This window comes from Hemitrygon akajei, chromosome 9, assembly GCF_048418815.1.
Source record: "Hemitrygon akajei chromosome 9, sHemAka1.3, whole genome shotgun sequence".
NCBI lineage: Eukaryota > Metazoa > Chordata > Chondrichthyes > Myliobatiformes > Dasyatidae > Hemitrygon > Hemitrygon akajei.
In genome coordinates, this window is record NC_133132.1 from 82,146,986 (window position 1) to 82,161,027 (window position 14,042).

At 38.2% G+C, this 14,042-nt stretch overlaps 1 protein-coding gene across 7 annotated transcripts in view; it reads left to right on the forward strand.

Annotated features, from left to right (window-relative positions):
* cep162 (centrosomal protein 162) overlaps positions 1-14,042 on the forward strand; it is a 107,201-nt gene that overhangs the window by 72,167 nt on the left and 20,992 nt on the right. For all 7 annotated transcript variants that reach the window (XM_073056452.1, XM_073056453.1, XM_073056454.1 and 4 more), the window contains 2 exons: positions 11,419-12,053; positions 13,618-13,759. In XM_073056452.1, the coding sequence (XP_072912553.1) occupies positions 11,419-12,053; positions 13,618-13,759 (777 nt within the window). The remainder of the gene's footprint in view (positions 1-11,418; positions 12,054-13,617; positions 13,760-14,042) is intronic.

The window sequence follows — 14,042 nt, forward strand, 5'->3', positions numbered from 1 at the left end:
ACCCAAAAGCACACAGTAATGTGGGGCGGGGAGGCTAGTTGGGGGCAGGGGTTCACGTCTGGTCCCTTGTAGCCAAGTTTTCTTCATGGCAACTAGGAGATAGTAGTTTGCACAGCAAGTTGGCCCTAATGCATGGCCACTTAATTAGGTACAAGAGGTACCTAATAAAGGGCTACAATACATTTCTGTATGTTCCTGGTCTTCTGCTGCTGTAACCATCCACTTTAAGGTTTGATGTGTTGTGCATTGAGAGATGCTCTTCTGCACACCACTATTGTAACATGCGGTTATTTGCATTACTGATGGCTTCCTGTCTGTTTGAACCATCTGGGCATTCTTCTGTAACCTCTCTCATTAACAATGTGTTTTCACCCACAGAATAGCTGCTCGCTGGATGTTTTTTGTTTTTTATTTACACCATTCTCTGTAAACTCTAGAGACTACTGTGTGTGAAATCCCAGAAGATCAGTTTCTGAGAAACTCAAACCACCCTGTCAGGCACCAGCAATAATTCCACAATCAAAGTCACTTAGAACACATTTATTTCCCATTTTGATGTTTGGTCTGAACAACAGCTGAACTTCTTGACCTTGTCTGCATGCTTTTATGCATTGAGTTGCTGCCACATGATATTGCAATAACAAGCAGGTGTACCTGATAAAGTGGCTACTGAGTGTGTGTAATTTGAAATGATATAACTGGGATCCAGCTGTATTATTTTTAACATTTTATCTTCTTTAGTTTCACTGTTGATTTTTAACTTATGATTTTGAATATAACAATAATAAACAACATTTCAGAAAATTCTTATAGGTCTTATAAACATTGGACAGGCATGAGAATGATATTGTGCTTCTGCAGCAGGATAAATGTAAAGTGAGTAATTGTGTGAAATCCTGGCAGGTGGAATTAAATGTGGCGAAGTGTGAGGTAGGATGAATCAAAAGGCAGAATATTATCGAGTGGAGATTATTGCAAATGAGTGAAGTTCAGATAGATCTATGTATTCGTGCATAAATCACAAAATATTTGCAGGCAAGTCTAACAAGTAGTTAAGAAGGCAAATGGCATTTTGATGTTTTGTCAGTTGTTCTGAGGCATGTGGAGTTTGAATAGAGTGGTCTTGTTACTGTTGTGCAGGGGTGCTGGTCAGACCACGTTTGGAAAGGTATGCACAGTTGCACAGTCCTCTTACCTTTTAAAAAAAAAGGATATAATAATCCTGGAGTAGTCCAACGGAGATTCACCAGGCTCGTTTCTGGGATGAGAGGGTTCTCTGGTCAAGAAAGTTAAATGGTTTGTATGTAATCCTTGGATTTCTGAAGAATAAGGGGTGATCTAATTCAAACCTTTAACATCCTAAGATGAGTTGGCTGGGTAGATAGTAAGATGTTTTCACCAATGGAACAATAATGAACAATGGGATAGTCATTTAAAACTAAGGTCAGTGGAAATTTCTTCTCTGAGATCAGAAAATGTCTAGAATTCTCTGCCCACACCGTCAGCCCCCCAAAGGGAGATTATTTCAGATATATTTAAGGTGGTGATAGGTAAATATTTACAAGATTAAAGAATTGGTTATGGGGATCTATGGCACCAGCATAGATCAACTATGATCATATTGAATGGTGGGACAGGCTTTAAGGACCTGGTTGCACACTCCCACTCCTATGTCTTATGGTGTTATTTCTCTTGGATTTTCCAGCCTTTCTCATTCTTATTTCTTTGTTTTGATGCTGTTGTCTGATGTACATTTGTGTTTCATGGCTAAGTCTTTATTTTGAATTTTCACTATTAATATTTTAAATGTGCTCAGTTTGCCCTCATCTTGGTCATCTTTTCATATTTTCCATTTTTCTCATAACTTTTCAGTTCTTTGAGAGTTGCATTCTTGACAGTTAGCACTTTATAAAGTAATGGACCACATTATGGAAGGGTGATATTTTAACTAATTTATGGTATCTTCATTTTCTGATCCATATTTTAAAACATTTAACTTTCCTTGGAATATTGCCAACTTGATGTCAAATTCAATGAGGTATGAATGATGTCATAGAAGTGGCATCACAGTGGCAGTCACATCATTCAGCTTCCTGCCACTGCCATCTGCAGGATGGCTCAGGAGTTGCAAGATATAATGTAAGTACAGTCGGCCCTCCTTATCCGTGGGTTTCGCAAGCGCAGATTCAACCAACCGCGGATCAGGAAAACCTGGAAGTTCTCTCTCCAGCACTTGTTGTTTGAGCATGTACAGACTTTTTTTTCCTTGTCATTATTCCCTAAACAATACAGTATAACAACTATTTACGTAGCATTTACATTGTATTAGGTATTATAAGTACCGTAATCTAGAGATGATTTAAAGTATATGGAAAGATGTGCATAGGTTACCATGGATCAGGAATCGAAAAAAAACCGGAAGTTCTCTAAGTCAGAACAAGTACATCCAGTATTATTTAGCATCAGTTAGTCAAACATTTGTCTTAGTATATAGTATATATTTTACCTTTCTATGCATATAAAACACTTAAGAAATGTATGTATTTCAATAATTAAACCACTGCGTTGCTTAGAAATAATTGTAGCTTTCATCCGGGCAGGGCCTTCACATACTCCATTATTCTCACTTTATCCTTTAAAATTGTTATGATTGTTGACCGACTGTAGCCTAATGCTTTTCCAATGACCGCTGGCGTTTCACCTCTTTCTGATCGCTTTTTTGTTTCCACTTCATTTTCAATCGTGATCGTTTTCCAGAACAGAAACACTGCGGGCGGCGGGTCCCGAGCTCCGCCAGGTCTTAAAGTCCACCACACTGAGACATGTTAAATAAGCTCCATAGCTCCGCCGAGTCCTGAAGTCCACTGACTTGAGCATCCGCGTTTTTTGGTATCCGCGGGGGGTCCCGGAACCAATCCCCCATGGATAAGGAGGGCCAACTGTAAATTATTATGGCATTTATGGTGTCCTTTAAGAATGGCAGTCTATTGCCATTGTTTAATAAAAAATTAACTATAAAGGGTTTATTGAAAAAATATATCATGATGAAAATAATTTTGAAGGCTTGTGCTACATTCCTTTTTTGTAGATTTTGCTGAACAATTACAGAAATGTTTGTTCAAAATTGGTAGTAAAGCATTTTGTTTTCCTGCTGCAAGAGAAGTGCAGTGCCTCTCTCCAAATGTGATAGGATTTCTTTAGAGTAGAAGAGTATATTGCTTATTCTCTAATCATCACTTACACTGGGCATTAAGCCAAAATATCATCTGCCTCTTGGTATCACAGGTGAGAATATTGCTTTTCCCTGTTATTTGGTTTGTATGTATTCCACATTCAGTTCCATAAAAATAAATTAGGCTTGACATTGTGGTTGTAATGATAATAAAACTGTCAGCATTACATCATGTCAGTGCTTTAAGATTTCTGCCCAGGCATAGATTAATGTGAAAATCAGTAAACTTCTGCCACAATTTGCTTTGCTTTTACATTTTTCTGATAACAGGATGTTGGAAATGAATTGATAAAGAATATTTACAAAATACTCTTGCTGTAAAATATCTTTAAAATATTGTCTATTATTTCATGAGGTGTGTGTATTTCCTTTAGAAACCTCAAAATGTCCTCAAAATGTAATGGATTTCAATTTTGTTTTAAAAGTATGTGTTTTGGAATATTCCTTAATAATTGAAACATGCACAGAAACATTTCTCACTATATATGTTTAAACACTAGCTACTTTGTTCCTTTCCCAGTTTGCTGTTTGCAAGAAACCTTCAGCATTGTTGACTGCCGAACCAGCTTGAAGACACTGCTGTTGTTTAACACCTTGCACTGAACCCATATAGCAACTGATTTTGATAGAGGTGATTTTTCAGGCGACAGAGATTGATAAATCTAAAGCTAAGAACAACTAAAGTATTTGTATTACAAAAGCTATAGATAACTCACTTGGGAAACATAATGCCATTTCCAACAGTGGCTTCTCATTCTAACAAAGCCTCACAAGGTTTTATCATTGTTTTCTCCTTATTTGTGCTGCATCTTGATTGCATCATCTGCACTCGAAGTCGCCTGAGCTTTTCTTTTCTTGACTGTTCCATTATATCTGTACTTTCAAGCTGCTTATCTGATACCTACAGTTTCATTTAGGTCAACAGAAAAATTGAAGCATTATTGAAAAAAAATGGGACCAATTTTGAAGGAAGTAAACTACCATTTTAAAAAGGGTACGTTATTCAGGGATAATCAGGATGGATTTTTTAAGGAAAGGTTACATCTGACTTACTTGACTGAATCTTTCTTTTGAGGAGGTAACAAGGAGACCAACGTAGACCGCATACATTTAAAAAGGCTTTTGCTGAAGTTCTACATGGTAGGTTGATCTGAAAAGTAGAAGTCCATGGCCTCAAAGAAAGCATGGCATATTGGATCCAGAATTGGTAACAGGAGGAAGCACAGGATAATGGTTGATGTCTCCCTTTCTTTTGACTGTTTCTGGCAAGATTCCACGGGGCTTAGGGTACTACTGTATATATAAATAATTTAGACTATATCTGCAATAAAATTCAACCTGAAGAAGTGTAAGGAATATATTACACAGTGTCAGCATGGAAAAAAATCCATTTACCCTGTGTCCATACCAGTTAGTTCCAACCCCTGACCCCATCTCTGTAGTCCTGTAAAATTTTCAATGTTTATCTAGTTCCTTCTATCACATCTGCAGGGACTGAACTAATACCAAACAAACAATAGGTAAAATTGTTCTTCGTCATGTCCCTTTTAATTCTCTTCCTCTTTATTTTTTACCTATGTCTTTGAGACCTCAACTCCTCCACCAAAAGGAATAGCCACTACCTGGTATATACACTGCCCATTTCCCTCTTCCTTTTAGTTTACTTGTATGTCCACTTCCCCTTACCCTCCTCAGAAAACAGTCCCAGCCTCCCTATGTGTAGTCCCTCATTCCAAGAACTTTTGTGTTAAATCTTTTCTGGACCTTTGCCAATGCTTTCACAACTTCATACTGTGGCTTCCAGAATTGAGCACAACTTCAGTGGCTGGCCTAATGTTTGTATAACTCCAGCATAAATTTCATAATTTTATACTTGATACCTCTACTTATAAAGCCTAGAATTCATATGCCTTATTTCTAGCTTTCTTAGTCTACCCTACCACTGTCAGTGATGTTTTTTAATATAATACATAATACCCGAAGTCCCTTTCTTCCAGTACCCCTTTAAGAACAGTAGCATTTATTCAATCAATGTTGTCTCTCCATATTCTTTCTACCAAAATCATCATTGCACATCTCTATCATCTGTCTTACATCTTCCCATTCTACCACCCTATCTATATCCTTCTACAGTTTATCATTATCTGCTTTGCTTATAATGTCACTGCCATGTGTTCTGTCATCCAGAAATTTAGATGTCTTTGTCATCCAAAAGTAGCAATGGTCCTAACACCGATGATTAGAAATGCCAATTCACCTTCTTCCAGTCCAAAATCAACCATTATAGACTTCTAGTTAGTCAACTTTGTACACACGTTTTCAATGTATTTTTCATGCTGGATGCTTCAGTGCCTGTTTTTGGCACCTTATCAAAAGCCTCCAGGAAGTTCATGTTCACCACATCAGCTGCATTTGTATACATTATTTTATCCAAAATGTTATATCCAATTAATTAACTTGATTTGTCCTTAACAAATCTGCAAAGACTTGTCTTTCTAAATCCTTTTTTCCCCCCAATGTAACAAACAACCTTATCTCAGATTAATGTTTCTAAAAGCTTTCCCACAACACTGAGGTTAAGCTAATGGGGTCCTTAGTTTGTATCGGTGTTGTGAGTGTGTGACTCTAGCTGTGTTAGTATCGGTGTTGTGAGTGTGTGACTCTAGCTGTGTTGTGCCTGTGTTTGTATCGGTGTTGTGAGTGTGTGACTCTAGCTGTGTACACATACACACACACACACACACATACACACACACACAGATACACACACACAGACACACAGCCAGACACACACACACACAATGTGTGAATTTCCAGAGAACATTGAAAGAATATGGTCAATGTCCCTATCATTTCCTTAAATACTTCCTTCAGGATTCCTGGATGTATCCCATCCAATCCTGCTGAATTACCGTGAGCTCACCCAACTTTAACCAAGCCTTCATGCTATGAGTTCTTAATGTGTCTTATGACTCAAACATAACGTTTAGTCTAATGGCCAAAAAGCTCAATTTTGGTTTCATCAGACCATAGAACCTTCTTCCAGCTGACTTCAGAGTCTCTCACATGCCTTCTGACAAACTCTAGCCAAGAATTTACGTGTTTTTTTCAACAGTGGCTTTCTTTTTGCCACTTTCCCATAAAACTGCAACTGGTGAAGCACCTGGGCAACAGTTGTTGTATGCGTAGTCCCTCCCATCTCAGCCACTGAAGCTTGTAACTCCTCCTGAGTTGTCATAGGCAATGTTCCCCCTAGTTTTTAATAGTCAGTGTGCGCAATAATCTTACATTGTGCAATTTTTTTCCTGTGACAAAAGTATGTGTACACTGAATGCACACATGGCACAGTTTATGTAGGTTTACAAAATATTTGACATAAAACTGCACAGAATAACAACAAGACATACATATTTAAGTCACTCAGTTATTTTTTTCTCTTTCCTGTCTTTGGCATTTACCCATTCTTTGTAAACTCTATCTAGACTAATAGAACTTCCATCCAATTGATATCTTTTGATTCTCATTAACATATCCAAATAACATTCACTTAAATGGTTTCTCAGCTTGTTTCTCATAGGTCTCTTGGTGGCCTTCCTAATTAGTACCCTTCTTGCACGGACTCTCAGTTTTTGAGGACGGCCTGCTTTAGACAAATTTACAGCTGTGCCATATTCTCTCCCTTTCTTGATGATTGCCTTAACTGTACTCCAAGGGATAGTCAGTCACTTGAAAATTTTCTTGTATCCATCTTCTGAGTTGTGCTTTTCAATAAACCTTTCATGGAGCTGCTTGGAATGTTCTTTTATTTTTATGGTGTAGTTTTTGCCAGGATACTGACTCACCAGCAGTTGGACTTTTCAGATACAGGTGTACTTTTTTACTACAATCAATTGAAACACCTAGACTGCACACAGATGATTTCCATTTAACTGTCTATGTGACTTCTAAAACCAATTAGTTGCATCAGTGATGATTTGGTGTGTCATATCAAAGGGGGTGAATACTTATGCAATCCATCATTTTGTGTTTTATATTTGTAATTAATTTAGATCACTTTGTAGAGATCTGTTTTCACTTTGACATGAAAGTCATTTTTTGTTGAACAGTATCAAAAAAGCCAAATTAAATTCACTGTAATTCAATGTTGTAAAACAATAAAACATGAAAACTTACAGGGGGGGGGGAATACTTTATATAGCCCCTCCAACTCTTACTGCAGATCCGATACAGCAAAAAAGAACAATAACATAAAACACAATAAATATAAATTGATTGTATGTCCATAAAATGACACTAGGCACAGGAATGTCCAAACATAAGGTGACTAACGGGAAATGATAAATTAGTGGTGGTTGGTAGTGTGGAAGAGCGGAGATGTTGAACAGCCTTACTACTTGGGTAAAGTAACTTTTTTTTTGAGTCTGGTAGTCCTGGCATGGATATTACGTGGCATCCTCCCTGATGGAAGTGGGGATAAACAGTCCATGAGCACAGTGGGTGGCTCTTCATGATGTTACTGGCAATTTTCCAGTACCTTGCTATACACTTTAGAGCTGGTAAGCTTGTGCTAGTGATAAGTTGGGCAGTTCTGAATACCTGTTGTAGATCCTTCCGGTCTGCTGCAGTGCAGTTTCCGTACCATGCAGTGATGCGGCTTGGTAGGATGCTGTCTATTGTGCATCTGTAGAATGAGGTGAGTATAGATGTGAATAGTCCAGCTCTCTTCAGCCTCCTCAGATAGTAGAGGCATTGGTGAGCTTTCCTGATTCTGTAGAATGGTGTCTGCGACCATGAAAGATTGCGGGAGATGTGTACTCCCATGAGTTTGAAACTGATCACAGTTTCCACTATTGTGCTACTGATGTAGAGAAGGTGATGAGTGGTACAAGTTGATAACTATCTCCTTTGACTTGTTCACCTGGCACCAGGCTTCGAGCTCTTCCACCTTCTCTCTGTAAGTCATCTCATCATTGTTGGTGATGAGCCATTGTCATGTCATCAGAAAACTTGACAATGTGAATACTCAAGTGTAGCCAGTACCACAATGGAAACCAGTCTCAGTAAAGTGGACTATCATATGGATTATGTAGATACTGTTCAACATGCTGAAAAACATTTCTATAAGACCATAAGATATAGGAGCAGTAGTAGGCCATTCAGCCCATCGAGTCTTCTCTGCCATTTAATCATGGGCTGATCCAATTCTTCCAGTCATTCCCACTCCCCTGCCTTCACCCCACACCCCTTGTTGCCCCGGCTAATCAAGAACCTATTTATCTCTGCCTTAAATACACCCAATGACTTGGCCTCCACAGCCGCTCATGGCAACAAATTTCACAGATTTACCACCCTCTGACTAAAGTAATTTCTCTGCATCTCTGTTCTAAATGGACGTCCTTCAATCCTGAAGTTGTGCTCTCTTGTCCTGGAATCCCCTACCATGGGAAATAACTTTGCCATATCTAATCTGTTCAGGCCTTTTAACATTCAGAATGTTTCTCTGAGATCCCCCCTCATTCTCCTGAACTTCAGGGAATACAGCCCCAAGAGCTGCCAGATGTTCTTCATACAGTAACCCTTTCATTCCTGGAATCATTCTTGTGAATCTTCTCTTTTCCCTCTCCAATGTTAGTATAATCTTTCTAAAATAAGGAGCCCAAAACTGCACACAATACTCCAAGTGTCGTCTCATGAGTGCCTTATAGAGGCTCAACATCGCATCCCTGCTCTTATATTCTATACCTCTAGAAACTGATGCCAACATTGCATTTGCCTTCTTTGCAACTGACTCAACCTGGAGGCTAACCTTTAGGATATCCTGCACAAGGGCTCCCAAGTCCCTTTGCATCTCTGTATTTTGAATTCGCTCCCCATCTAAATAATAATCTGCCCATTTATTTCTTCCACCAAAGTGCATGACCATACACTTTCCAACATTGTATTTCATTTGCCACTCCTTTGCCCATTCCCCTAAGCTATCATAACTCTCTGTGCAGGGTCTCTGTTTCCTCAGCACTACCCATTCCTCCACTTATCTTTGTATTTTTGGCAAATTTAGCCACAAATCCATTAATACTGTAGTCCAAATCATTGACATACATCATAAAAAGCAGCGGTCCCAACACCGACCCCTGTGGAACTCCACTGGTAACCAGCAGTCAGCCAGAATAGGATCCCTTTATTCCCACTCTCTGTTTTCTGCTGACCAGCCAATGCTCATGCTAGTAACTTCCCTGTAATTCCATGGGCTCTTATCTTGCTACATGTGTGGCACCTTGTCAAATACTAATGACAGTATAAAAAATGTGAACATGAGTAATCCATTTTGCCCTTCCAGCATGCTCTGGGATAAGTATGCAGTATTATTCTTCTCTCTCCCCATAATTCTTCCTACCTTTTGTGTCTAACAATCCATTTACCTCATTTTTTAAGAATATATTTCGCAACTTGTCTTCCTGTGATCCTGGTAGAGAATTCTTTCTTTAAAAATTCCTTGGAAAATATTTGTATCTGTCTCAGTTCTAAAGGTCTTATCCCATATTCTGAAGCTGTGATCTCTTCCTCTAGCTTTCCAGACAATAGACACATCTTTCCATTGTTCAAACTGTCAGGCATGTCAGAATTTTGTATTTTAATGAGATTTCTTATAATCCTTCCAAACTCTAGAGAATGTAGACTGAGTCAATCCAATTTATCCTTGTATGAAACTGCCCTACAATCCCACATTTGGTAATCTTTTGTTGCACTCCGTCTGTGGCAATTAAATTAAGGAAACTAAAACTGTACTCAAAACTCCAACTGTATTCCCATCAGGGCACTTTACAATTGAAGTAGGATTGTTGCAACAAAGGCCAATGTAATATTTACTGCAGCAACTGCCTGCTGCACTCTCCTGTTTGCCTCAAGGGACTAATATACAAAGACAGTAAGACCCTAGAGTGGATATTAAAAACTGCAGAGAGCATCACTGGAGTCTCCCTCTCCTTTGTGTCCAACATATACTGGGAATGTTGTATATGAAGGGACCAAAGCATTGTTGAGGTTCCGTACCAGTCATCCTACAATCGCTTTAACCCACTACCATCAGGAAGGAGGCACTGAAGCATCAGAACCAGGACTACCAAACTGGGTAACAGCTTCTTCCCCTAGGCTGCGAGAGTAATGAATACCCTGCTATCACTGAGGTCTTGTCATTAGGACAGTGAGCCATTTACTGTTCTCTTTACTGTTCACCTGTGCTGCACACATCACATGCATTTTATATTTTATTAACTCATTTGTAGTAATATTTTGTATTATGTGGGCCCTCCATTGGTCAGGGTCAGCATGGATATTGCATCTTAGCTGTCTGTGATTTGCAAGACATGGCAGTACAACATGGAGAGCAAATTGTTGCCAGTGCAGCAGGCTCCTACTCTCCACACAGCTGATAAATCCAAAGGAACAGCAGGGACCAATGCATTTTGATACCACTGGCATTGGAGGAGTTGCCAGTCAGTGTTGAACTCAGTGCAGTTCAATGGGAATTCCAGCTCCTGAATTTTCCCTCAGTGTTTACTCTCGACGCCTTCCCTATGAGTGGGTGTAGCCGTAAGACAATGGAAGTTTGAGATCAGTTTTCCTTCTCCTAGATAACCTGCCAACCACGACTGATGAGCCCCATCTCCCCAAAGCAACTGGTTTCAGGGTGCCAGTAATCCACCTTTGCCCATTCTCTTGTCAGTAGAAATCGTCCCACTAGCATAGTGGCTAAGCGATTCGTGAAAGCCTGGAGCTGGACTTGGTTGTCAAAGACTATTTGAGATGCTCGTCATTGGGAGCATTTAATAGGTAGTCAGAGCTTGTCCCCACTACCACCCCCAGCTATGATAACCTTAAGGAACTTGTTATGTGCTGTATGTGACTTAAGTATTGTGGGTGCACCATGCTCCAGAGAAACATTGTTTCATTTGGTTGTGTATAATGTATATAACACACAATCAAAAAATATATATATATGATGTGCCTGTTGTATATCAATATTTCCCCATCTATTGCTGATTAAATCATGCTCTGCCTTTCTGTTTTACTAAATTGGAACAATTTGACCATTATGTCATTAGACGTAATATGTTGTGCCATCTCTCACTCATCATTCCTATTCATAACACAAAATGTAATAAACTTTCACTTGGTGTGTTTTCCAGATTCAGTATGAACAGAGAATCTCAGAACTCGAACAACTTCTAATGCAAAAGTTAATACATGAAGAGGAAAAATTAGATGATCCTGATCCAAAAATGAAGATACTTGAAGAGGAAATTCTCAAGTTAAAAGAGGCTCACAAATCCAAAGAAAATCGTCTCAGAGGTGACATTGAAAAGCTGAAAAATCACCTTTATCATGCAGAATTAAAGCTGATGGAAAGAGAAGAAAGCTCCCATAGAATGGTTGACCAACAAATGCAGAATACATATCATCAAGCTAGGGTTGAAAAACTCAATTTAGAACTGGCTGCCAAAAACCGAGAAATACAAGAACTTTCAAAGACATTAGAGCGGCTTCAGACAGAGAGAAGAGTGCTCCTTAGTAATAAAATGCCTGCAGACAAACATGATGCACAACAGAAGTCCACCAGGAAGTCCAAGAAGAGCAAAGAGTCCATTGTATCTTTCCCAGCAACTTTTGATGAAAAAGCTTATCAGCCAAATGATTTATCTGGTTTTCATATATCAGACGTTTTGAAGGAAAATGGCATATTAAAGAACAACATTGAAAGGTTAACACTGGAAATAGATCAGCAACGAATAAAATTAGCCCAGTTTGAAAGTGAAGCGAGGAGGTAAAGACAGATTGTATTTGTTTAAGTAAAACTGCAATTTAGTTAGATTTCACTGGAGTAATTATTGTATTTGGTGGGATGATACCAAGAGAAAGATCACTAACCAGCTCTTATGCCCACTGCTACTTCATAACCTAGATGTCTTTACTTGGGGGCTACTAAAAGGCAAGCTGTTTGTCGTCCTCAGTTTTGTTTCACTCACTACCTCAATATAAAATGTGCCCAGGATCCAGCATCAGTGGCATTTTGGACATAGCTGAAACAGCTGTAAAAAAAATTAGAAAATATAAATATTATATTATCACATCCTGCAAAATCATTGCCTACATTATGTAGCTCAAAACCAGGCCATTTAACTAAAGTCCCCTACTTAGGCCTTTCCCCATCCTTTTCATTTAACTCTGTAAACATAATAGTTCTTTTCTCCCTCACTTCGTCAACTTGCTTTCTCTAAAATGCATTCTTGATGAATGTCTTACAAAGATAGTCTCTAGTTCGTTACTTTCTGCAACCTGAAACACTCTTCAAGATTGTCTTAACTCTGAAATTTCTCTTAAATAATCTCTAAACATTCTCTTTTGGAAAGAGCATTCCAGTCAGTACTGGCACCATATTTTTTGTATCCTGTCCTTCATCTTTTTAAAGGTATTGCAACTAGAATTACAAAAGTTATTTTGTGAGTATGGTTTCACTATGATTCAGTACAGTTAACCTAACTTACCTAATTTTCAGTTGTAGTCCTCTCGAAGCAAACAGTATTTTTTTTTGGTAATTTTGGTTCCCATTGCAGTTTCATTTAATTTTCTAATTGATATCTCATCTCTTTACTCACTGAAGTGTAATGCCTTTCATTTACACAGTGCATATATTTGCTAAATTAATTTCATTTGTGTAATATGTCACAGAACTTCAAACATATTGAAGATAGTGATGATTGTTCTGTAGTCAAATATAACAAATATTTTCCTTAGTAAGTTCTAACAGTTTTGTATTTGAAGGTGCTTGTTAAAGAATAAATAGAAGACTGTGACCAAAAAAAAGGAAAATTGACCTTAGTATTTATTATAGTGGACATAAATTATTTCCCTTCCTGGCAATTATCCAGGAAGGGAAATTGCCCTTCCTGGCAATTATCCTTCAACCAGATATTCTGTTCTGTGATACTGATTATTTTTACAGTTCTATATAGTTTTGTGTTTCTTGTGGTCCAAACTGCTTAATTCAATGCAAAGTACTAAGCGTGTGAAGGCAATTTAATAAACAGTTCTCAGAAACAGAAGACTTTGATATTAACTTGAAGAGCTTGGCTTTCCTGAGTACTTGACCGAAATATCATTCTTGCTTTTTATATTCTAGTCTTGGAATTCAGCATTGCGCTCATTAGGTGACTTGGGTAGCAACTGAGCCAAAAAGAAATCTGGCTGAAAAATAGAAGGAAATTATGGTCTTACATATCTAAAGTTGATGTTTTTGGTTAGAATGAGCATTGTGTATTAAGTCTTGGCTGGTGTTTGATAATAACATATAAAGTAGCATAATTAAATGCTTTTCTCTTTTGCTGTAGAGCACAAGATGATGTTTCTGAGCATGTTGCAGCATTAAAAGTATCTCATCAACAAGAAATAGAACAGCTATTGACTCAGCATGCGTTGGAACACTCTTCCTCGAAAGTGGCTGAATTGACAAATAAAATTACCGCTCAAGAGGTACAGGCAATGTACTTAAAGTGCAACACAGCTTACCCTTTATTAGTATTCAAGACTATCATTAAGTGTTTACAATTTCATAAACAGATGGATTTATAAAATGGAACAGTTGTTTTAATGTGTTGCATTTTATGTGATATTTAAACTGCGGTGAGAAAGGAATAGTTTCTGACTTGTGAAGAATTTTTTTTATGGAATGTGATCAAGTGCCTTTTTTTTTTACAACACTTTGCAGCTTTGAGGTGCTTCACAACATTTTGTTTGACAATGGGACACGAAAATC